This window comes from Muntiacus reevesi, chromosome 1, assembly GCF_963930625.1.
Source record: "Muntiacus reevesi chromosome 1, mMunRee1.1, whole genome shotgun sequence".
NCBI lineage: Eukaryota > Metazoa > Chordata > Mammalia > Artiodactyla > Cervidae > Muntiacus > Muntiacus reevesi.
In genome coordinates, this window is record NC_089249.1 from 87,949,242 (window position 1) to 87,975,447 (window position 26,206).

Here is a 26,206-nt window from a genome sequence, read left to right on the forward strand (position 1 = left end):
CATGTTAGTATCCAGGATTCAGGCTCCTGGTTGCTAGTGACCCAAGTTCAACTCCTCTAGGGGCCAAAAAAAAAAAAACAAAAAAAGCCAAGTTCAACATTTGCACAAGTTCAATCTCTGCCAGTTGTGTGGGAGGCAGGCGGGGGAAACGAAACAAGCAGGTGTTCACAATTCAGGTGAAGAACTAACGTAACCCAGTAAGTAAGCGAGTAGCAACAGAAGCAGGGGAAGGTGGCCTGGGAAACCAGGAAGGTGCGACAGGTCAGCTGACTTCAGGGGCTCTGGGACCAGAGGGAGGCCTGCTCAGCAGAGGAGGTACTGATGCAAGGCTGAAGCTGGCTTGGATACAAGGCGAGGGACTCTCCCACCCTGGCACAGCAGAACCTTAAGCAGGTTTTAATATCTGGGAGGAGTAAAGGCAAATCTGTTTTAGAAACAGCCCTCGGATGAGTCAAGAAAAATGGAGGGGAGACCAATGACCTGACTCATGAAATAAACCAGGCAAGAGGCAGAGGCAGTGCCAGAAAAGGCAGAGCCTAACATTTCAGAAGGAACACTCAGTGCAAACGAAGAGGAAAAGGATCCTGGTGCTGGCTGGCAAGCAAACAGAAGAGTGGAAAATTGCTCTTTGATGGATCCTGACGCCTGTCGCCATGGAGGGAGCAGAGAGAAAGTCACTCTAAGCCTCAGGAGCAGGTCGAGGCCCAGACCAAGTCCAGCCAGGGTGCGCTGGTGGTGAGAATGGAGGCAGTCTACCTGAGGCTAAAGATGCCACTGACTCGGTGTTGACAGCGCCAGGATGAAGGGGAGGGTGAGGAGGCAATAGGGACGGTGCAGCTGGGAGTCGGGGCTTCCGGGAAGGGGTCATTAGATAAACACGCCAAAGCAGTGATCTGGGAAGAATTCCCATCCTCAGACTGGAAGGTTTAAGAAGGAGCAGCAAGAGGCAGGTTGAAGAGAAGGGGATGAAGGATTTTACACAAAGACAACCACTCATGTTATCACTTCATGACCTCTATGCTTATTTTCAAGTGTGAAGAAACCATGATAGCACTGGTGTCTAGTACAGCTGAGGTTGATTTGGTTCTTACTGAAACAGGTCTGGGGCCAAAGTCAAACTCCAGAGAACCGAGCCTTTAGCACTGAATCAAACATGGTGCCATTGAAGGTGGATTTCACCATCTAATGTAGCCGTTAGTAGAGATGCTGTGGTTGACAACAAAGCTCAGTGTAAATCCAAATATTGAAGGAACTACAGCCCCCAAATGTAACCACACATCCCTTTCCCTAGAGAAAGCATCATCTTTCAGACAAGTATCCAAGGCTGATCATGTTGATAAATGCTCACTTGAAACCTAAAATAAGTTCACCATCCAGGAGACACAAAGAAATGTGCAGAGCCAACACGGTCTTTTTAAATAAATCTTTATTTCTCAAACTCAAAGCTTTATTTCATCAAGTTCTAACACATTTTGCGTTGACAAGTGATTTCACCTGCATCCCATGAGAAGGTCAGTGGCCATTACACCAAAGAGGAAACCTCACACAACTCCTAAGAGATTAATATTGGAAAGGCTATGCAAGAATAGAATAACAAAAAGCTTTCAATTTAGTCTAATTTGTATCTTTTCATCTATAGTAATTTGGAAATTAATGGATAAAGACTTAATTTTCCTAAAGCAGCAATTTTTCTTTTAATTCGCTAAAAAAAAAAAAAAGACCAGATGGCTTGAGTTTTAAAACGTCCAGAGATCCATATTATTTAACGACTTCCTCTTTAGTGGATGGTTTTCTCACCTTCCTATGCAAACACCCTTGACGATTTGCACCAACTCCCACTAGCCCAGGCAAAACTCTAAGCATTTTCTTTTGCTTCCACTTAAAACTATTTTTTAAGTGATAGGTAAACAAGATTTAGAACTTGACCTCACAAAAAAAAGCATTTTCTTTCCTGATCCTCACCTTGTAAGTCTCCACAAATAATCCTGAAAGGTTGCCTGATTTTTTTAAATATATCCCCAGCTACACACCCCTCCACCGGTGCTCTGAATGGAACTGGCCAAACCAGAGTATGTTCCAAAGTCAGCTGTGACATTCTGGTCTCTGCCAGATGAAAAATTCAAATCCAACCTTGGCAACTGGAAGCTCTTTCACCTCACAGAGTCCACCCCAAGGGTTCTTCCTCAGTGTGGAGCCCCAGATACCCAGGAAGCAACTTTCCTGGGGAGCATCAGGGTCTCGGCTCACAACTACAAAACTCTCATTTGTTCTCTGGAAGAGGAGGTTTGAGCTCAGAATCCAGTTGCATCCTAAAACAAGGCACCGGGACCAGAAGGTTAACTGAAAACGAGGTGTTCCTAAAGTTAGGAGGTCGCTTTTGAGTGGCACCACTTCCCAAAGTTCACAAAGCAGTACTAGTTGTAATCGACTGTGAAGGTAATAGACTGGTGCTAGCAGAGGGTGAAGGACAAGAAGATCTGGGGTTTTAGCAATTTGATTACTAATGCATCACCACAAAACACAGGTTCACACACAGCTCTCCTGTGACTCTAATCCCCACGGGGTAAAAAAAAGTCAAACTGGGGGAAAAAAAACAAAAACAAACCTTGAATGCCAAACCACATCTGTTACCACATATTAGGAACCTAGCATCTTTCCTACCCACAACTCCCAACCTGCCAGGTCCCCCCAGCTGTGAGCCATGCCACCTCCCACATGCAATCAGCAGGAACCCTGATCTGAAGGTGTCAGTGATGTAGTTTGGTTTCAGAGCTGAAATTATGGAGTGAGGAACAGCATCCCACTGCCAAGGGAAGATTTAAAGGTGAGGTGAAGCTCGAGGCCAGGAATTTGATGCGTCCTCTTCCGCCAACACAAGGGGGGAAAGGTACTGCTTTAATTCCACGGCTGCTCAACCTGACTCCAAGAAGCAGGCTCGGCTAACAAGCGGCATGCCTGCAAAAAGCATCAGAAAACTGCTCAGAGCCCTGAAGCAAAAGTGAGGCTGCCTGTGTTTATATTAGAACTTGCACTTGAACTCTAGTGCCCTTGGCCACTGCCAAGTTTCACATTACTCAACACACAAAGAAGAGGAACCACTGAACTCAGTACAGGTTCTGAGTACCTGGTGCTTGTATGAGCAGCACGAAAGGCAGGTTCCAGCTAGAATTTCCAGACACCTGAAATTCAAGGTTACCTGGTTTATTCTGAAGCAGGCCAGAGGCTCCTAGAGCAGGTAGAGACGCCACTAGCCCAGGAGGTGTTTAAAAGTGCAGCTTCGGTGAGTGCACTTTTTTACCCTGGTGGTTCTAGAACACAGGTCTGCTCTCAAACTTCAAAACAGCTTGGCTGACTAAGAACTTCAGGTGAAGGGCAATTGTGCAGTGGTGGTAAAGAACTCAGGGGCTTGAGATTTCTAGCAACTTCTGTGCCTCCCTTCATCCTTAAAGGACTAGTACCAGACAAGAAGAAAAAAAGGTAAGTAGAAAGAACTCCAAGGACAAACTGGAAATTTAATTGCTTAATGCAGTTCTGACCCCATCTTCAATCTGGACCCTGGTTACCCTGATCCATGAGCCTTCCAGTGGAAGCAATACTGACTTCTGTGAGCAAGTGCTTATGTTGGCGGCTTCATCATATTTCAAAGCTTTGGTTAAACAGATCTGTTATCTTTGTGCAAACACGTTGCCATCTGACCACAATGGCAGCCTTTAACGACGAGGATGATCACATAGTTTTTAAAGCTGGGGTTCACTCTTCATTGCCCTTTTTAACACTGAAGCACCCCAGGGCCCCCTCCATGCAGAACCAGTCTTGACTCAAAGCCAGCGGATTCGACTGTAACTATCGGCTTACAGGCAAAAGGAGCTGGTTACACTAAGAAGTGGCTTCTATTCGCCTTGTCCACAACAGGGACACCAACTAAGCCCTGGGTTTCAGTCTCACTTGATCTGCTTTCCAGAGGACCAAGACATCACATTCCAGAACAACAACAAGAATAACAACAACAACAAAAAACCCTGAAAATATAATCTTTAGAAAAAGGTAAACCACTCCTTTTCTACTAAACATTATGGTAACTTCATTGCTTCAAGCAAGGAGAAAACAATCACTCAGGGCTTGGGATTTTTATGGCCACAGGAAAACATCAAAATCAGGAGCATGGATTTGATTAAATCACGTAAGAAACCAAGCTGGCTGGCAACATGGCGTTTCTCTGCCCTTGATAACCCTAAGTGATGCTTTCTAAGAGATCCCACAAAAAGCTTCAAAACACAAAGTCCCTTATCTAAACCTACTGGGAAAGCGACAGTAGCCTAGAATTCTCCCATTTACTAAGCTTGCTTCAGACTAGAGAATAACACTGTTTTCCTTCTAAAGTGCGAGTAAAAACAAGTATGGTCAATCTACCAGCGTAAGGAAGATTCTTCTTCATTCTCTCAATTCTTCCCAAATACACCAGAAATAATCCTCTCGAGGTGCCTTGGGGGCTTGCTCGCACACGAGGCCCCACCGATGGAAGGAGCGTCCACCTCCCACGCAGCACAGGGATGGCAGGTGCGAATCTAAAGCAATTCTAAACCAGGTTCTGAGTACCTGGTGCTTGTGTGAGCAGTCACAGTCCGCACATGCATGGCCCGTTCCACAGGTCACTCGGATCTACTGAAATTCCTGCAATTCACCTGCTGTCCAAAAAGCCTGGAGAAGGAAACCACTATTCTTTGAAAAGAAAAAACAAAAACAAAAATCAGCCAAAGTACTCCAGAAAAAACAGCCAGTCATACTTGGAATGTGACCAGAATGGGTTTCCAATTAAAACATGGGAAGCCCCTCATGTCAGTTACTGCAATGACGCTAGACTCGGCACCGTCCTTCGTCTTGGGAAGAGCAAAACAAAAGTGATGAGCTGATAAACGGGAGGAAGTGTCATTCAACAAGAATTCCTTACTTAAGAAAAGAAAGATTGAACATTCACGTTTCCTATTTACAATCACCCCCCCACCACCACCACAATTCTACTTAACGTTAAGTTGCACATTTTATTTTGTTTTTCAAGTTACATTTCAAGAAAAGGTCATTTTTTTTCTCTCAGCAATACCTCACAATTCCTCGAGATAGCACAGCATCTAAACCATAAACCATATCCCACCAGATCATAAATTCTCCAGCTACTGGCTTTGGTTTATCGAGGAGACAAATCCTCAGCTCCGCTGACAGAGAATAAACATAAGCAGTTTAGCCCCTTGAACAAAAAATTAAGCCACAAGAGCACCCTCATGTTTATCATTTTTTTCTGCCTGACTAAAACAGATACAAGAAAATAAGACCATCCGCACAACTTTCACGTTAAATGCTGAGAATTTCAAGTGACATCGCCTTGAGGAGGGCTAAGATCACCTCCCCTAGGCTCCAGTGGGAGCCCAGCAATTGAGGCGCCTCCCGCCCTGCCCACGTGCTTCCCAATCTCAACAACTGCCCGGAGCTCAGACATTCAGGACGTGGCGTGTTAGTGTCTGTCTTGGAAAGATGTGGAGAGGTCATACTTCCTATAGCCTTTTCCAAAGTGGCCCTGAAATAGCAGGTCCTCTTACAGTTGGCTCATGATACACTGGAGACCCATTCCAATGGGCACACAAAGGAAAAAAAAAAAAAAGCCGAATCAGAGCTGAGTTCCGCTTTAAAAGCCAAACACCTACATCTAGAAGGAGGCTCCCCTAACTGAGAGCCCTGCCCTACCCGGGGTGGGGGGTGGAGGGGGATTCCCCGCTGCGGAAAACCCTCGGGTCTCCAGGTTAGTTACAGGGCAGCCAGGTGGGGTAGGGCTGGCTGTAGGTGAGCGGGGGGTGGGCCACGTAGTAGTTGTTGAAGTTGCCGTCGCTGACGTAGGGAGCGGGCTGGTAGTAGCAGGTGACGGTGGTGGCGTTGGGGATGATGTTCTGCTCGGCCAGCACGCGCAGGGCCAGCAGCGAGATGAGGTTCAGGGTCTGCCTGCGCTCGTGGCCCATGAGGCACACGGTGCTCTCGTTGACCACCTTGCGCAGGGTCATGAGGTAGTCGTACTTGCTCCTCTCCTCCTCGGCGAAGTGGTTCTGCAGGTAGGTCTCCAGCTTCCTCTGCTGCTCGAGGATGTCGGGGAAGTCGATGAAGAAGCGGGAGCACATGTAGCGCTCCAGGGTCTTGATCTCCTCCTGGTCGGTGGGCCGGAAGTCCCGCACCAGCAGGTTACTGTACTTGAGCAGCCCCCCGCCCCGGATCTCCTCGGGGTTCTTGGTGGCGATGAGTCTGTTCTGCAGGTGGTCCAGGGCTTCCTCGAAGTCCCCATACACGCTCTCCCCGATGACCGTGGGGTGCAGCTGCTCGGACAGGGGATGGCCGGAGCAGTCGTAGAAGAAAAGCAGGGAGTCCAGGATGATCTGGAACGAGTCCACACTGAACTCGAACTGGCGCCGGATGGAGTCGACGAACTTGAGCTCCACATTGCGCCCGTTCTTGTTGGAGAGGGAGATGAGGCTCCAGCGGTCCGTGTCCGTGCACACCTTCACCAGCTTCTGGACGTAGGCCTCCTTCAGGGTCGTGGGGCTGATCTTGAGCTTGTTCACGCCCTCTGGCAGGAAGTTCAGCAGAGAACACAGCACCACATCCCTGACCAGCTGAAACTCGGCCTCTGTGGGCAGAGCCACGTGAAAGATGAGGTCCAGGTCTTTGCAGCCCAACCCGTTGTCTTTGACCAGGACGTGGCCGGCCGCAGAGCCGTTCAGCCGGACATCCTGCACTTTGATGCCTGCCTCCTCCAGCCGGCCACGGACAGTCTGCACGATGTCCTTGAGTGTGATCTCCAAGGTGGGGAAGTTGCCTCGTCCGTGGATGGGTACCACCTCAGTCAGGACCTCGTGCAGACGGCTCACCTGGTCCCAGGTGAGCACGCTGAAGGACACGCAGTCCCTGGTACTGCTGCTCTCCTCTGCCATCTTGGGGGATGTTGGTGCCAGGGAAACTGAAAGGGAGGGGGGGAGAAACAGAGTTAGGGTTCACTTCTCTGTGGCAAAGCAGCTCCGGGGACTCAGAAAAGAGGTTGGCTTCTCTCTGAACATCTTCCTTACTGCCAAGGGGTAAAGCGTACACACTGTTGGGTGCTGTGGTGAGGATTAAATGAGTTAAACACGTCTAGAACAGTGCCCATGTGGAGTGAGGTCAAAATACACAAACGCTTACCCTGTGCCGATCCAACAACTTGAGCATTTTGTTTTCTATGTGGTGTGTTTGTTTTGCCCGTTTTGTCTTCATGAGGGTAGGGTGGGGGTAGAATCTGTGTATGAGGGCAAGCAGACAAACTCACTAAACCAAGTAACCAAAACACAGCATTATTCAACAGAGGGTCTATCGGTTTTGCTAATTTTCCTTGTTTTCCATGGAAACCGCCTCTCCTGTTTTTGGCTCCCTAACTACATCCTGAGCTGGCTGACACCCAGGCCACAATGCCAACACAGAACACAGCACCCACAAAAAAAGATTTCTTCCTTCCATGAGTAGATGGATTCTCAACTCTAGGCTTAGAACACAGGACCCACAAAAGAAGATTTCTTCTTCCCGTGAATAGATGGATTCTCAACTCTAGGCTTAGTCCTGCTAGAATCAAGTATGCTGGTACCCTCTTCACTTTCAGGAGCCGTCAGCCCTGTAACAAACACTCCTGTCATCCAGGGTTGGGCCAAGGAATTGTCTGAATGACAAAATTCCTGAGGAACAAAGGGATAGGTCAGCTAAGTACTGGAACTGCTGACCCAGCAAGGAGGCCCCACCCAGGATGTGGAAAAACTCCTCGGGGAAGTGTGATTTTTCAACTCTGTTTTGAAAAAGAATCCCTTCAACCTACCCAAGGAAAACAAAGCTAGCACTCAGTACTAGGAGAAAAAGGTTTCCCAGGGGGCTCAGTGGTAAAGAATCCATCCACCTGCCAATGCAGGAGGCACAGAAGACACAGGTTCGATCCCTGGGTGGGGAAGATCCCCTGCAGAAAGAAATGGCAACACACTCCAGTGTTCTTGCCTAGGAAATCACATGGACAGAAGAGCCTGGAAGGCTTCAGTCCATGGGGTTGCAGAGTTGGACACGACTGAGCACGTACGCACTAGGAGAAAAGCATGCTTCTCCAACATCGACTGCTAGAACCACAAAGTTACCCCGGTAACTTTCAACTACCTTATACTGTTCAGAAAACAAAACAACAGATCCCTGGAAATTCTGATGTGGAGTGACAAAAACAGATACATTAGAAAGTCTAGGTACTGTGGCTCCACATGGGTCACGCATTAGCTAGAGGGATGGAAGAGATTGAGGTGCTGTCCTCAGACTTCGCAGCAGAGAGGTTTGCCACCCGCTTCACTTTTCTGACTTGGAGACACACAAAACCCATCCCAAGGACCTGCAGCTTCACTGACTGGAAGCTGCTGCCTTTGCACGCACACCCAGCATGCGTAGGCCTGGGCTTCCAACTTGGGTTTTCGGTCCTGTGCTGGTGGTACCAGGGGCCCATGCCTGATTCACAGAGCTCAGATTGATGGGATGGCTGTCGGCCTGTGTTGGGGGCGCTAATGCACACACCAAGACAAGCCGCTTTCCAGGAGCCGGCCAGCAAGGAGGAGATTGACAACATGACATCTCAGTACGAGAAAGAAAATGTAATATGAAGGCAGAAGAAAGACGTGTCAGTTGACTGGGCAAACAGGAAGGTCACAGAAAAGCTCATTTACGGGGCAGGGATACAAGCCAGCAGAAAGGCAACCAAGAGTGCTCAGCTGTGGTAGAAGGCAGCAGGCAGTCGAGAACCTGGCGAGTTGTTCAATCTGGCCATCATGCACCTCTCTCCTCAAGTCAGATCACAGGCTCCCTTTAGCAGGGAGGTTAGGGGACTGAATTTGCTGGTTGGCAGTGGGAAGGTGGATGACCATGTGATCAAAGCTGGCTCCAGGAAGACGGATGGGGGATGGGTGCCCTTCTGCTTGTTGCTGAAGCATACTTGCCAAGGGGAAGATGAAACTTCCCCTGCAAACCTGTTTGGACAGCGTTAGAAAGCCCTGGGCTATCTAGATTATCCTATCAAAGCACTTCTAAGTTAAGGATACCATCCGAAATTTGTGATGAAATACTTGATGTTTACTGTGGCTGGCCTTTGGCTTCAAGTCAAATGTGGAACAGTAGAGATCTCTCTTTAATGTGCTCTTATATACACTTGGTTCTTTATGGTCCCTTTAATGATGACGGGCAGAGCATAAAGTACACTTGTGCCAACTCTGCGGGACACCACACAATTAAGTCCAGATGATTATAGAAAAGCATGGCTCCAACTCTGCTTTGACACCCTGCTAAATTATGATTTTGTGACATAGATTTCTGCCAGGTGTGCTGACTTACCTATAAAAGTACAACTTGCTTTACACTGTGTATCTGATCTTAGTGGGTTTCCAAGGCTCATGTTTCTGATATGGGCATGAGAAGTCACAGCAACACAGGAACTGTGATTCAATCAGTACTTGGAAAAGGAGGAACAATTAATTTTAAGAAAATCTCCAGGAAGAAACTCAATAATGCTGTAGAGGTGAATAGCTGTAGGAATCACTTTTGTCCTCACTTTTAAGGACTTGTTTAAAAAAAAAAAGAAAACTCTTCTAGAGTTAAAGTCAGGACTGCTCCCACCTCTAGAACAGTGACTCTTAACATTAGAACTAGGACATCTTAGACCTGGGAGAATACGAGGAAAGCTATCACTTGTTCTTGGGGGTGGCGGAGGGGGCAGTGGGAAGGTGGGGGAGTACATATGCATGAAAATTTTCATATATTTTTTAATCTCTGAACTTGTCATAGATTCAAAGTTAGAATCTATTTTAGACTGAAAATTTGTAAGGTTCTAATGGGAGGAGGGGGAGGAACAGTCAAAAAAGTTATGAAAAAATGGAATGAGGTCTACTAGCCTGGTAGGAGATATTATGAAGCCACAAAAATTGAAACAGCATGGTACTGACACAAAAAGATGGACAAATTTATAAAACAGAATTTTTAAAAATCAGAAGGAAATAATAAAGAAGGCATTCAAAATAGAAAAGGGAAAATTGAGACATCTGGGTAGATATTGAGATTTAAAAAAATAAGATGGCTCTTAGCTTGTGTCAATCTAAGATCTAAAAGATGAATCAAAGACTTCATCTTCTAGTGTAAAAAGGTGAAGCCCTAAGAGTACTAGAAAAAAACATGAAATTTATACAAATTTACACAGAATAGGTATTCCTTTCTACATCACACAGCAGTCACAAAAAGTGATGCATTTGCCTATATAAAAATTAAAGTATCTATATGGTGAAAACACTCTAAAGAAGTGAGAGGACAAAAGTAGGAAAATACTCATAATATTAGACAAAGTACTCACTTCCTTAATGAATAAGCAGCTCTCATGCATCAGAAATACTAGAACCCTAAGATAAAAGAAAGGGCAGAGGATGTAACAGTGGCTCAGACACCTATAACATATTCAACCTTACCTTAAGGGACGGGCAAACTCAGACTTCATGTATCAGTTTTATCTATCAGACTAGCAAAGACCAATAAGCAGACACTTTCGGTACACTGCCCATGGGTTCCCTCTGAAGAACAATGTGGGACTCTCAATTTTAAGTGGACCTATTCTTTGGCATAGCAATTCTACTTCTGGGAAGTCTACCCTGGATTTTATTCTATGAGTATACTTGCAAGTATGCACAAGGATATTCACTGAAGTATTCTTTATAAAGCTACAAATAGTCATCAGTAAAAAAAGCTAAATGACTTGATGCGTCTATACAATAGGATACAAATGCATGCAGTTGTCCCTAAGAATGGTGGTAGCTCTATCTGTATGAATATGAAATGCTTATCAAGATTAATAAAAAAGCAAGTCTGAAACTGTGGGTGTAAAGGCACAAGCCTATGCTTATACAACCAAAAATCCCTGAAAGGATACATAAGCTCAGCTTACATCAAATATCACTTCCAGGCTAGGGTACAAAGAAAACTTGTTTTATTTCTTTTGAATTTGGAACTTACATATATATTAATTGAAAAAAGTTAAAATCTTATAAGCCATGTTCCAGAATCTCTCCCCTATGAAACTTCTAATCTGTACCTTGTTTACGCTCTTTAATTCCTTTCCTTGCAGCCCATCCCACCATCCCCATACCCATTTATCAACATCAAATGCACTTAGAAGCTTCCCCCACTTTCAGCCTAAAAACTGATCTCTAGAGGGGCAGGATGAGGGGGAGGGACAGTTCTGATCTGGAAGGGCTTTTATGCAATTTTCTACTTATGTGTTGTCTAAAAGACGACGTCTACTGTGGGTGTATCATTAAAAAAAAAAAAATGACTTTCAATGGGTAAGCCATCTCATCTAGTGTCATTCTATTTAGCATACAAAAATGTTTTCTGTAGTTTCACAAGAATTACTGTTTCCCATTTCAGATGTACTATAGCTATGTGTATACACATATATATAGCTATGTGTATAGTGAGAGAGCTGTATGTCTATAGCTATATGTGAGAGTTGGACCATAAAGAAGGCTGAGTGCTAAAGAATTGATGCTTTCAAACTGTGGTGCTGGAGAAGACTCTTGAGAATCTTTTGGACTGCAAGGAGATCAAACCAGTCAATCTTAAAGGAAATCAACCTTAAATGTTTATTGGAAGGACTGATGCTGAAGCTCCAACACTTTGGCCACCTGGTGCAAAGAGCCGACTCATTGGAAAAGACTTGGATATTGGGAAAGATTGAGAGCAAGAGGAGAAGAGGGCAACAGAGGATGAGATCATTAGATAGCATCACCGACTCAGCGGACGTGAATTTGAGCAAACTCCAGGAGAGAGTGAAGGACAGGGAAGCCTGGCGTGCTGCAGTCCATGGGGTCACAAAGAGTTGGACACGACTGAGCGACCGAACAACAATAGCTATCCTCATGGTGTTGCTGATTATTGGTTGCAGTTGCAAGAACCTTAATAAATGCAATAAACACTTTTTCAGGAACCCAAGATGCCTATGGTTGGCATCTTCCACATCAACAACTTCTGACACATATATGAATAGTGGAGTTAATTCTCAGAAAAAAAAAGTCTATATAAAAAAAGCACAGTGTGGGACACATGCTAAGTCCATGGTATAGTTGTTTTTTCTTTTTTTGCTAACCTTGAATTGGTCTATACACATTTGTCCATTTAGTTACTCTTTAGATTCAGTCGTGAAGCCTGAGGTTTTCTCTGTTGAAAATACATACATCATTTTAAAAAAAAGCTTTTATTTCTTTATTTGACCATGCCGCTTGTTATGCAGGATCTTAGTTCCCCCACCAAGAATTGAACCCATGTCCCTTGCAGCGGAAGCAGAGTCTTAACTATTGGAACGCTAGGAAAGTCCCCATGGTATAGTTTTTAATTTTCTCGATTTATCATGACTTAGATCTGGAGAAGCTCTTGAAGCTATTGAAAGTTCAAATTTAGGTTGTGTTTGTATTTGTGGTTTAGCTTATGAGAAGTGTCCCAAATAAGTTAATGATGCCTATTAGACATAAATCCTTTGTTTTCCCTCATCCAGCCAAACAATTTCAAATACCAAAGTACATTTACAAGTTACTTAGACAAATGTGGTATGACTAGAATAAATCTAAGTCATAGGCCTCAGTGCTTAGATTACACACCAGAACTTTGTGTAACAGTAGTTTTTAACTACTAGAGATCAACACTGATATAATCCCCATATAAGAGAATTACTTGAAACAGTCTCAACTCATGAAAGGCCCTGGTTAAAGGCAAATTCTAATTAGCAGAATTAACATAATAGTAAACAGAACACAAAATAATTTGAAGCCTGGTAAATTCAAATGAAAGTGCTTTTTACTCTCTTCACTGTCTTTATTGTCCTTTTACTGCCCTTTTACTGTCTGAGAAGCATATTCATTGAATTTGCTCAATAGAAATTGGGAAAGGTGGGAACCACTATTTCTCATTGATTTGAAAATTTAGGCACCTTTTCAGGCACAAATGAGGATGAACAATTGCCTGCTCAGTTTAAGCTACTTAATCTTCTAAAAAGTTTGGCTCATGATGAACAACTATCTTAGGTACCCTTAAATTCCCTTTTCTTTTAGCATCTGGCTGCAGCAGCAGGATAAAATACACACGTGAGTGTAATAAAATACACCATGAGGAAAACAGCTTTGCAGAGATGGCAGCACAAGGTAAGAGGAAAAGATGAACTAAAGCCCAAAGATGACACCAAGCTCCCTGAGGACAAAAGGATGTCTAACTTATCTTTGTTTCCCACTGCCTAGCACACTCAAGGCAGTTGGATCTGAAAACCAGTCTGAGCCTTCATTGAAAAGAAAAAACAAAAAAACAAAAAAAAGCCATTTCCAGTCCTGGTGGTTCAGAGGGTAAAACGTTTGCCTGCAATGCAGGAAACCTGGGTTCAATCCCTGGGTCGGGAAGATCCCCTGGAGATGGAAATGGCAACCCACTCCCGTATTCTTGCCTGGAGAGTCCAATGGACGGAGGAGCCTGGTGGGCTACAGTCCACGGGGTCGCCAAGAGTCGGACATGACTGAGTAACTTCACTTTCACTTTCAGTCTTGCTCCCTAGTTTATCTAGACCCCAGAAACCGAAGTGACAGACTATGAAAGCATGAAGGGACTTCAGGCGAGCAAAAGGACAGGCAGGTGGACAGGTTGGAGACAAATGCTAAGAGCATTGTCTCTTAGCAATGCTTTCAAGCCTTATGGTCGAGGGCTAGTGTCAAATGAGCACTGATTCCTCTGTGTGCCTGGCATTAGAGGTAAAGTACCCAGAGTCCTCAGCACGTGTGGAGAGGTACATCCGGGAAGTTAAAGAATGGTATATATTTACGTCTAGGTCCCCACATTTGTCATGGAAGTCCCAGAAGGTTCTGTGGAAAACCTGCAGTGTGAAACAGGGTGCTCTTGGCTGTGGCAGCCACTCCATCCAGCCCGCAGACAGCTAAGCGGCACCTCTGCCCCTGACCCTGCTGTGGGCTTAAGAACACAAAGAAACTCAACCCAGTTCAGCATTCCTTTGATGACAACATGCCCTCATACTGCTAACCGGCTGTTACCTCAATGGTCTGGATCTTCCTAGTGACCCTTTCCAGCTCAGGGTCAGAGACCCGGCTGTGGATAGTGGACCAAGCCTGGTGTCAGGGTCCCAGGGAGGTGTGTGTATATGGGACAAAGACCCTCACCACCCTGGTTCCTGGCCTTGGGGGCACCCATGTTCCACATGAACTCTTCTCCTCCATGTACAACCGAGGACACTTTAAGCAAAAAGAAACTACTTCCTTGCTTATAAAAGCCTAGATAATTTAAACAGAAGTGAAAGTAGATGGCAACACCCATTATAACATCCCATCCCACCCCTTCCCTCATCTAGCTGAGTGAATGGAAACCACAGCTCTGGGCCTATTTCTTTTTTCCTATAAAATAATGGTGTAGAGGTGTGCAGACAAGCAGACAGAAGAGTACTTAGTACAAGCCATTCCATGTCCAATCCCATTAATCCTTACACGCACTCTACATGAAAGTGAAAGTCATTCAGTCATGTCTGACTCTTTGCATGGACCCCACGAACTGTAGCCCACCAGGCTCCTCTGTCCATGGAATTCTCCAGGCAAAAATACAGGAGTGGGTTGCCATTTCCTCTTCCAGAAGATCTTCCTGCCACAGGGATCCAACCCCAGTCTCCTGCATTGCAGGCAGGCAGATTCTTTACCTTCTGAGCCACCAGGGAAGCCCACACAAAGAATAAGGATCAGGAAAGATTAAGTGAATTGACCCCAGGTCCTCAACTCTGGAGCTAATGTTCTGACTCTCAGAACTGGCGGCAAATTCCACTCAGGTCGAGTTCTGCCAGTAGTGAGTGGCAGATGGGGAGAGGACAGTAAGCTCATGCTACAAACCCACATGTACACTGGGATGACCAGTTCTTGCTGCTACCAAAGTGATCTTTCCTGAAACAGAAATTTTATTGGTCTTATCCAAATAAGGTCTTATCCAAAAAAGCTGCCTTCTGCTAACTATGTAACCATGACACCTTGTCTTCCCATCACCCCTCATCCCCACCATATACACTAAAGACAGCAAAGCTTCAGTCAACCAGCCTTCACTGCCAGCTTGACTGCAGACACCAGCTAAGCAAAAGATGTGAGTCAGGATTTGGTGGCTTAGAGGTGCCCCTCAGAGAGGCACCAGTGAACCGAAGCCCTTGCCAGGGTGCAGGAAATCCTAGCTCTCGGGGAGTCGGGGGGCGGGGGGGGGGGGGGGGGGGCGCGGGCGGTGCCTGCACATCAGCTGTTTCAAAACAGAAACATTTAACTATTTCTCAACCACATCCTTTCCTCACTGGGTTAACTTCACCATGTGCTCAGATGCTCTGGCCAGTACTGATAGGTGCAGAGCCTTCCAGGGGCTCTTCCTATAGAGACGGCTGCAGGTAGGGGACACCAAATGGGACTAGAGCTTTGGCCAGGTGACCTATGAGCCACTAAACCAAATATCTGACAATGTCCCAAACAGATGGCATCATCTACTCAATGGACATGAGTTCAAACAAACACCGTGAGACAGTGAAGGACAGGGAAGCCTGGCAAGCTGCAGCCCATGGGGTCACAAACAGTCAGACACAATTGAGCGACTGAACGACAACAAACAGGCAGCAAAATAGTGCTGGAAGTTCATGGGGATCAACCTACTTGATTCCTAAAACAATTCTGCAAGGGAGATACTATTCCCTTACCTTTAAAGGTGGGGAAGCTAGGGAACAGAGAGACTACACATTAACTGTCCAAGGACACACTACTCAGGAGACAGAAATGGGACTTAGGAGGCTTCCTGGGAGGCAGGTAGCTCTGATGTACATGCTGGGGTGGGAGCACAGCTTTGAAGGTAAGCTGGTTGCTCAGGAAGTTGTAGGAAGAAGATGGCAATAAGAAGAAAAGAGAGAAGAAAGGTATGAAGCTTTGTTATAAGATGGTGGCAAAGAAGTTGGCCAGAAGTGCTAAGGCCCCCTCGGTGGAGTAACGCCAGATGGCAACTGCCCAAGCAAGGCCTTTAGAACCAGAGTATCTAACAACTGTCAGCACAGAACTCTCGCCCTCAAAAGCATCACAGATATGAGGGTGTACCCAGCCTGGTGGGAACCACCAGAATTGAACGTAACTAAGTACAGATGTGCTACATAGTCATGCAAATGCATGTCATAAAGCAACAATGGCTGAGAGGTGAAGGCCTGGGATCCTCCCTTCTGAGGAAGCTCCAGAATGCTGGCCAGGTCAGGAGTGGTGGTGATTTCAGAGAAAGCAAGTCAGGAAGTGAGAGGGAAGCCAGGAATGGAAGGAGCTGGGGTAGTCAGCTTGCTGAGCATTAAGAGGAAACAATAATAGCACAGGAAGGAGCTTTTAGCAATGAGCTGATCCAGGTCTGGATCTGCAACTAAGGTACATGCCCCGCTCACAGAATAAAGGAGCAGCCTTTGGGAGTTGCTCTGGTGACTGGAAGATCAGGACTGTGAATCTGCTGACGAAGCAACAGAACACGATACTCCCTGCAGACAAGAGGGCGATTTGATGGGATCTGAGAACAGATAACCCCACTGGAGCTGCAGAGAAGAGGTAGACAAATTGGCAAGAAGTGACCAGAACCCCAAGGGCTGACGCAGGAAGGAGAGCTGGAACACACATGAAAACAGAAGCAGCCTGGAACAGACTGACAAACGCCTGCACGTTGGACCTAAGGCTGGACACCTGCCTCTTTTCCCACCAGCGTGCAGTCTGACCCCTGACAACCTTTTATCCTCGAGAGAGAGTCAGGCGCTTGGAATGACCATGGACTTGATATATGCTGCAGCAGATAAGTGGGCAGAAAGCAGAAAAACCAGGGTCAACAGGGATTCAGTCTTCTGCAGTGAACTCCTCCTTCACTCCTTGAATTCCTAGGGTGGTGAAGGCCGAAGTTATCTAGGACCAGGGGGCAGCCTGAGGAAGCCTTCTGTCTGCCAGCCCCTTGGCAGGGCCCCGGGTGAGCCCACCACCTGCAAGGCAGCCACATTCTGGAAGCTCTCCCACCAGCCCAAAATACACTACAAAGTCACAGATAACCAAGACACACACCTGTGGTTTATGTACATGGAGTAAGAGTTTACATTAGTCAACCACCCAGAGCAACAGAACCAGATACAATAATGCCCTGTTTATTAAAAGGATAAGAAAATACATTCCTTGTTGACTGTTTCCAAGAAGTTATGTTTACAGCTGAAGTTACGATGTTGAAGCTGAAGCTCCAATACTTTGGCCACCTGATGTGAAGAGCCGACTCACTGGAAAGGACCCTGAGGCTGGGAAAGAATGAGGGCAGGAGGAGAAGGGGACGACAGAGGATGAGATGGTTGGATGGCATCACTGACTCAATGGACATGAGTTTGAGCAAACTCCGGAAGATGGTGAAGGACAGGGAAGCCTGGCGTGCTGCAGTCCATGAGGTTGCAAAGAGTTGGACACAACTGAGCAACTGAACAACAACAATAATGTTTACAGCTGCTCACTCAACCACCCGCAGACACACTCCACCTCAGTCAGAAGAAAAAAGTGCCCCTTGCCTCAAAGCCATGCCTGGTTCTCGGGTCAGTGATACAACTCAGCAGGTGGTCTTTTCTCATCCAGCTCTGGCACACTCAGCCATAAGCCTCAATCTATTTTCTCAGAGTTATCAGCCTCCTCCTGGTCATTTAGCTCTGATGTTTACTAGAGTAAATAAATTTGGTTCAGTTCCCACAGTGACTGCGATGCTGCCTGAGCCAAAGGCAGAGTCTTCCCAGGTGGAAGCGGAAGCAGGCAGAGAGGCTAGTGCCCCCTCGCTCTGCCCAGGTTTTGCCGCAGAGAGGCATCTACAAGCAGCCCCTCCCCACTGATGCCAACATATAGTTTTTCCTAGCTATCAATGCCTGGGCCCCACCCACAGACAGCCACCCTACGATGACTCCAAACAGAAAGCTTGCTCCTGTCTTTCAAAATAGGACGCTTAAGCAAGTGTGGCTGGAGAGATAACACTGGAAGAAGTCATGCTGTGGTAGCAAAACAGCATGAGACAGAATCAAAACACTGGCCCAGATGTTATAACAGGAACATCACAGAAGTTCAAGTGCTTAAAGGAATACCCTGAATCGTGGCAAATGCAAATATTAACAAGATCAGAACACAGATATCTTTGGAAGGGAGAGGGGCATAGAAGCCTTGATGTTTCCAAGGTGTCAGCATGATTAAGTGCTACATACACAACTGGAAATAATCCTTGTTGCTACTGGGTACCTCCCTCCCTCCTACCAAATGCCTCTTTCTGAAGCAGAGATGTTACCGGTCTGAACTCATTTAAAGAGATCCCCAGAGCTGGTCCCACAGTTTTACACATTGACTAGGCTGAGAAAATAGGATGATTCCAAGGAGACCTTACAGTAAAGATGAACAAGTTTACGTACAATCCATACAGTTTAAGGGCTGAGAGCTTCCAGGTTTGATCAAGGGTTATGTCCACTAGCTACTTTACCATCTAACTTTCTGGTTCAGAGCTCTGAACAGTTGTCAGTTGTCTAAAAGCACAGCTCAGTCAGCTAAAAGCCCCATCTCATCACAAGCAGCATACTTGGGCCTTATCAGCAAAGGGACAATCAACTCTCAGTTGCTCAAATGCAGCACAGCACTTCTCCTACTCTGAACATATACAACCCCCTTCACTGATACCTAGCAGGAGCTGCCTTCATTTCCATGAGGATGCTAATTACATACACAGTTCCATGCCAGCTTTAGTTCTGCACAGATCCTTCCCTGCAGCGTTAACTTTCACATAGCAGGTACCTGACCTCCAGGTACTGAGCATGGTGGCGGCGAGAGTGAAGATCACCAGGCTCAGTGGGCCCTCTGATATCATCATAAATACTGCTAAGAACAGAAATTTATTAGGTAGGAGGATGGGGAGGTGGGGAGGGAGTGAAGGGATAGGATTGAAGTAAAGGAATGAGACCATGGAGCGATGTCTGTTTCTGCACCAATGGCCAAACCACCCCCTTGTCTGTGGTGTCCCCCACTGTGTGAAGCCCAATCACGCATACGGCTCACTGGGATGCTTGTCATCAAATTAGCATTTACCAAGTAGCACCAAACAGCATCATGTGTTGCTGTTATCAGGCATCTTGTAGACACCTTTTACATAACAGCTATTTCTTCTCCCATTTTCAAGTTTTAATTGTTGACTAATTAAATTTTGGATTCCTGCTCCCTGGCCAGTCTCAGAAGATTTTACCTTCAGTTCTTTGAAATTCTATAACATTATGATTATTCTCTATAAAACTATAGAAAAACAAGAGAATGCACACAGGACTAGGACTCAAACATCCTGTATTTCAGTGTCAGGTCTGACACACACAGTGAATGATTACCAGTCAATAGGCCACAATGACTGAGCTTCCTTTTGTTCTTTTGGATATCAGAGTGCCTACAGCATTCCGAGTACTGCTCTAGGAGCTTACGATCCATGAGGAAGCAGAGACCGAGATCTCTGCCCTCACAGAGCTTAGATTCTAGCTCACACTCCTTATCTAAAACTTCCTGCTATTAACTCTTGGCTCCCATGCACAGAGAATCAGGATTTGAGAATGAAACATCTTTTGCAGGTGGCCTGGATCTGTGCCACCTGACAATGCACCACAAGCTGTTGGGCACCTGAAATGGGGCGAGTTCAGACTGAGACGTGCTGTCTACATAAAATATGCACTGGATTTTAAGCACTCCATACAAGGGGGAGAAGTAAAATAACCCTTAATATTTTTATACTGATGACACATTGAAAAGATAATGTTTGACATGATGGGTTAAATAAATTTTTTTTCACCTGTTTACTGTAATGTGACTATTAGGAATGTAATCATGATTCATATCTCTATTGTCCTTCTTACAATGAAGAAACTAAAGAGGTCGAATCTGAAGAAATAGTGGTGCTTCCAGGGCCAGAACCCAGGTGTCCTTACAACTAAGGCAGCTTCAGAGGTGGGGGAAGGGGTGGGGGGAGTGGAGAAGGATGAAGACAGCAAAGGGGCTGGGCAAGGGAGACAGTAGAAGTGCCCATGCCTCATCCAGCACCCTCGGGCCAGCACCCGGACACACAGCAGGTGCCCAGGCAGTGCCCAGTTCATCTCTGTGTCTGGGTCAGCACTCTTCCCAGGGCTGGCCAAGCCCACACAGTCAGTTGACTGAGGTGGTCCTGACAACCGCAACCATCACAAGCATGGGTCAGAGATAAACAGGGTATGTCTGGGGGAATGGGGGAGCATTCCAGGCAAGGTGGAGGATCACCCCTCCTCACATTCTATTAAGGGCTACGCAGGGCGAGAAATGCTTACAATGCCAATACGAGATGGTGGGAACAGTTAGTTCAAGGTTCATGGATAATTTTCTTCTCAGAATGCGTTTACAGGGAGTGAATATAGAGACAGATATGGAATTTTCTGTGCTCATCCAATGTTAACATCAGGTTTAAAAAAAAAAAAAGAAACAAAATAAGGTACAAGGTAGAACTGTAAAGAAGTACTGATGAGGAGGGGGTGGGATACGGGCATCCCCCAGTGGGGTAAGAACATAAGTTTCTGAGAAGGGTCCAGAACTAGGTCAAAACAGAATATGGGGAAGGAGGAGCATTAGCTTGTTCAAATATTTGAATGTGTGTTCCATGAGGTAAGGGAGGGCAGTTAGTAAGGGAGGTCAGGAACAAATGGAAGGTGGGAAAGGTACAGGTCCCAGAAGGAGCCCGTCTTCTAGAGGGATGGGTAGTGCCTACGAGTTTGTGAAGGTGCTGGAGGTGGCTGGCGGGTGGAGAGCGGGCCGGAGGGAGGGAGAGGTGCTGGGCTGCCGCTCTCATGAAGCAGCTGTCTGCAGACTGAAACCAGGTCAGCGATGGCAGCGGGAAACAAAAAGTTCAAAAAGAGAAAGACTCAGCAGATCGAGCAGCCGAGTGAACATGGAGAGAGAAAGGCTGAGTGAGCGTTGTGAGGCTGTGCTGGGTGGATGCGCAGAGGGAAAGAGCTTGAAGGGAGTGGGTTCTGGAGCTCGGCCTGAGGACTTCCAGCTGTCGGCCAATTAGCCGTCACTGCCCATGGGCTCCAAACCCACACCCTGGAGGCCTCCGTTTTTAAAGAGGCCCCGAAGCCACCCAGCATTTTGGGCCTGCAGCTTTCGATCCAAAAATGTGTTCCAGCACCTTGGCCCCAGGACACCATCCCCTGAAAGGTGCTTCCCTCTCTGGAGGAATGGCAGTAGATCTAGTTAACAGGTACACAGGCCCCGCATCCGGCATTCCGCAATGAGCACAGACTCCTGCCCCTGGGGCTCACGTGCCAGTGGCTGCAATAAATCGGCAAAATCCGAGTGCCCCGGGGACATTCTGAGGCTGACCCAGCTCCATTTGCATCCAGAGCATTTCCATGGGCCTTTTCACATACCATTCCCTTGGCCTCCTTGGCACCTGGCACAAACGCCTGCCTCGGAAGCACTTAACCACTTACAAACTCGGTCACTGTTATCCAAGAAATAAACACTTTACACAGTTGGGTGACCAAGACTCCCAAAGGCTCCGAGACTAAAAAACATCCTACATGGAGAGTTGCTTAACGTCAGCAATTATTTCTTCACATTTGTTTTCCCCTATTGTTCCAAGAGGTTCTGCAAACAGTTCTAGAACAGGCTACAGGGCCCAGCTGCACAAAATCTATGAATTCGAATCAATTCATAAGGCTTTCTTACACAGTTGGGCTATACAAAGATGCCATTCCCATTTAGAATTCCTCTAAACAATTAAAATTTCAAAATTAAGCTTCCTCATTAACGCATGTAGTAAAAGGATAAAAAAGTTCGAGACCAGAAGCTCCGGAAGCATCACAGATCCACACTCTGCTGTACCCAAATGGCTTTAAACACATAAACATTTCTTGAAACACAGAGGTGTTGGCTTCATCACAATACTGCTTATGCCAATTTATTTAACATGTTACAGTCAAAATACCAAGATGACAGAAAGCATTTTTCCATATTGCCTCGTTTACCTAAGTGACCACACACAAAAGCAATGGACCTTATCTAACTGGAGTAATGTTTTATCCCAAGAAACACCAGACCCTGCGTGGCTTCCCTTTAAGCCCCGCCCCCATCCCTTAACAACAAGAGGCAGCCCAGGGTCTGGGACAGACTGCGAAACCCAAACACAACATCACAGGTTTAACTTAACTCATGAAACTAGTCCTGGGTATCTACAAGATGTTTTCTTGGTAACACTGAAAGGGTTTACCACATCCGTTCACTGTTCTTGGCTTGTCATTCTTTAGGGACTGACACCACACACACGACACATCAAAGATGAAAATGCAGACTAGGGTACGACATAATCGAGCAGCTGAAAAAATCGTGTCATTTTCTAATTTTGCATCGAAGGTGCCAAGTTTCTGGCACTGGGAGAACAAGGACGCTCCAGTCCACAGGAAGTTATCTTTACTGCCGGGCAGTTCCTCAGACTCTCCTAAATGTGAGGACTTCTCTGTTCTGATGGGCAGTGCTCAATGTGTACAAGCTGGTCTGGCCTTGAACAGGGCCACGCGCAGGCTCAGTGGGGCACTGCTGGGGGTAGGGGCGGGGCCGGCCAGCGGCTGCCACTCAGGATGTGATTCGGTGGCTACTTGCACTCTCAGGAGAGCTGAGGATGCTAAGTAGGCAGAGCCCGGGTGCTCGACTAAATCATGGCCATCCTGACAAACAGGCCAAGTGCCAGCCAATCCTTTCCTTCAATCGCCCCAGCTTAATCGCTGGATACAAGGTAGGTATCGTGGAAGAAACTAAATGAGTGCTGCTACTTATCCCCTGAACACACAGTAACTTGTGAAATTTGGGACTGTTGTTTGGGGTAACAATTTAGAGGCAGAAAAAAAAGGGTTTTTTTTTTTTTTTTTTTTTTACTTTGATGTTAAAGTTATCCCCAGCTACCTGAACAATTATATACAATATACCCAAATCTGCTTTCCAAAAATTTCTTATTGAGAATAAGTGGACTCTAAAGGTGTGGGTATACCTTAAGATACAAGTTTTTAGTTATCGCAGGTAAAAGCTGGACTCCAGAGATACTAAATTTTCTATCTTCACAAACAAGAATGTCAAAGGGCAGAACTCCTGCTGCCCCACCTCCGAGCTTCCCTGAAAGGGAGAAAGTCAGCGTTTTCCAGTGCATACCCCACCCCCTTGGATAGCAGGGTCTCAGGGCCTCCAGTTCGGGACTCAGTCCCCCCATAACACCTCTGCGGATTTAAGAAGGCACAATTCCTGGTAAGCACTCCTACCCCCCTGACGGCTTTGGCTCACTTCCCGGCTGGCTTCCCTGCCAAGTTACTCACGTTGAAAGGTTAGTGTAGCCAACAATGGCCACTCACATCCCACCCCCACCATCACCACCCGCTGCAGGCAGCTGGGCCAGGCCAGGAACCTACTTCAGGAGGATTTAATAATCTTCACTTTACTTCCTGGGGAGCTTCAGGTTCCCAACCTCCCTACCAAATCTCCTGAATACCAACTGTCACAATACAAATGATTACACAGTCTTTATAAAGCTTCCTGTAATAAGTGCCCTGTAACACTCCACGATGTGCACGTTATAACTCCATTACAAACAAATGGACATTTAAATGGCAGCTGGTCCCTACCTAAGACAAAGATTTAGTCAGCCCTTCAGAAGCCTCCTTTCTGACCAAAAAGGAAAAATAAAGAAAGAAAGAAGGGCAAGGCGACCGAGCAGATCCCTCCCGCGGGGTCCATCCCTAACAGTCGGTTCTAGTGAGCTCGGGTCATCTCGCACTCTCCAGAGAAACTCGCCAGGCATTTCCCCGGAAATCCTCCCTTTCCTTCGAGGTAGCTCCGTTCAGTTTTCTCCAGCAAGCGTTCTGCGTTCAGGTGTGCAGGTTACCAACCTGTATCTCTTCAGGTTCGTCCCCCTCGTCCGACTCCCTCCCACCTCCGCGAGCTGGACTGCGACACCTCCCGGGCACCGTGCCTCTAAGCCGCCCGCGGCTCCGCTAGCCGAGTCCGCTGACGGCCGTGGCTTTCAGTAGACAGGCTAAGCAAGTTTCACTCCTACAAGGGGAGGAACCAGATCACCGACGCAGTATTCCCGACGAGTTTCCGAGAGAGGAGCAGTCACTCGCTTGGATCGCTTTGCGGCTCTCGGTGTCCCCAGTCTAGTGAAAACCCAGGAAAAGTTAGGGATCTCCGCCCTCTCCTCCAAAACCCGTCTCGGGTTCCCAGGCCAGATACAGTCACGGACCGCTGCGTCCCTAACTGCTCCTTCCGAAACCGCCGCATTTGAATTCGCTCTTGGCCGGCTGGCCGAGGTATGCACGCCCGCGGGAGCGCCGGGGCGAGCCCGAATGACCGCAAGGAAGGCAGGGGTGGCGCGGGAGCCGTCGGACCCGGGGAAGGAGCCGAAGGCCCCCATCACACACTCTTCGGCCGTCCGGCCCGCGCCCGGCCACTGCGCAGTCTGCGGGACGCGCGCAGCAGGAACTCGCTGAAGTTTGCCAGCCCCAGCCGAAGTCTCTGGAAAGTTGTAGCTCCCTCTCGGAGCGTCTCGCCTGGCCCACGGGGTTGGTCCGTCTAGGGGGCGGGGGTGACGTCGCGGGAGCTGGAGGCAAAGGGAGAGCAGGGGCCCGGCACCTGTCCGTACCCACCCCCTCCGGCCCCCGCGCCCCCACCAGGCTCGGCGAAGACTAGAGCTCTGCTGGGCCAGGGTAGACCCCCCCGAAGGCAGAGCGCGCGGCTCTCCGGGACTGCGCATCCTCGCACCTTTAGAGGAGGGGGCCATGGACTCACCTGGGCGGCGGCGGAGACCACTGAGGCAGGTCCTTGGCGTGGGCAGCCCCCCCAGCAGGAGCGGCGCGGTCACTACAGCCCCCGGGCAGCGGCACTGAGTGAGCCGTCTTGCCGCCGCCCCCTCCGTTCTTATACGGCCTAACCACGCCCCCGCCCTCCGCCACCGCCCCCACCCCCGCCCCTTAGCCTGCCCTCCCGGGGGAGCGAGGGGCGGGGCGGGGCGGAGCCGGCGCCCACGGATCCTTCCGCCTGGGCGCTGACGGCAAGGGCAGGGCAAAAGGTGCCCTCTGATTGGCTCCTCGAGTGAATGGTTGCTGAGAGACGAGTAAATCTTCGGCGGCGGGAAGGGGCCGGGGTGCCCAAGAAGGTAGCACTGCGCAGGCGCAATAGACAGGGGCTGCGTCGACAACCCCATAACTTTGGTGTTAATGGGACTCCTTTCTTTCTACTTTCCGCTACCCTCTTTTCCCCCGTTCCTATCATAACTTCTCACCCAAGTTTTTCCCATCTCTATTCCGCTCCCTCGCAGGACTGTTTTTCTTTAGCTTCTCTGTGGATTTTCGCTTTAGGTCTCTAGGAGTGGGGAGTGAAACCCCCGAGCCTACCTCCGACGTGTGTTTTGAAGTCGGGAAAAACTTCTGACTGCCGAGCAGGGCGAGCCTTCCTGGTTCCCCACGCAAATTGCCTGGAGGCCGTTGGGGAAAGGACCGGCACAGTTGGTTCTCTGGCGCGGTTACCACCTGTGTGCTGTTAGAGGGACGGAGGGCCCGGAGGAATCCATCGCCAAGGCTGGCAACCGTGACAGCGTCAGCCCAACTCGGAATGTCACAGGGCTCAGCCGCCTATGTTATACAACATGCAGGCGGGGCTTGGACGCCGTCCAGTCACTCGATAGCAAGTGGTTTCCGCGTCCAGATTCTAAATTCAGATTAACTTGAATTGGAATCTCCATTCACCACCTAACTATCTGTAAGGCCCTGGGCAAGTAACTTAACCAACCCTCCGTAAATCTCCGTTTCTTCACCTGTATGGTGGAACTAAAAATGAAACAGCTTTGTAGGGTTATATAAGTATTAAATAAGAAAATGGAAAACTAGCAGTGCAGTGCCTGATGTAAAGTGTTTGGTAAATATTATTTATCAATAAATAACTGATAAATAGCTGTTATTATTTATCAATAAACATTTTTGGAGCTTGTACTAACCTGCTTGGTTGTGGGGAAAAGATTACTTCCTACA

General features: G+C 47.5%; 1 protein-coding gene across 3 annotated transcripts; it reads right to left on the minus strand.

The window, feature by feature from the left end:
• Positions 1 to 1,408: 1,408 nt before the first annotated feature.
• On the minus strand, positions 1,409 to 25,722 carry TENT5C (terminal nucleotidyltransferase 5C). Of its 3 annotated transcripts, none has more exons than XM_065906116.1 (2): positions 25,574 to 25,722; positions 1,409 to 6,994 (listed from the first exon to the last, which is right to left on the minus strand). In XM_065906116.1, the coding sequence occupies exon 2, from the start codon at positions 6,966 to 6,968 to the stop codon at positions 5,793 to 5,795; it is 1,176 nt and encodes a 391-aa protein (XP_065762188.1). In that variant the 5' UTR covers positions 6,969 to 6,994; positions 25,574 to 25,722; the 3' UTR covers positions 1,409 to 5,792. The 3 variants fall into 3 exon arrangements, with proteins under 3 accessions (XP_065762188.1, XP_065762179.1, XP_065762197.1); XM_065906107.1 differs by lacking the exon at positions 25,574 to 25,722 and adding an exon at positions 24,969 to 25,059; XM_065906125.1 differs by lacking the exon at positions 25,574 to 25,722 and adding an exon at positions 24,071 to 24,096.
• Positions 25,723 to 26,206: the final 484 nt, after the last annotated feature.

Bases quoted from the DNA above. Each gene is read 5' to 3' on its own strand.
- TENT5C (XM_065906116.1), bottom strand. From the start codon at position 6,968: ATGGCAGAGGAGAGCAGCAGTACCAGGGACTGCGTGTCCTTCAGCGTG.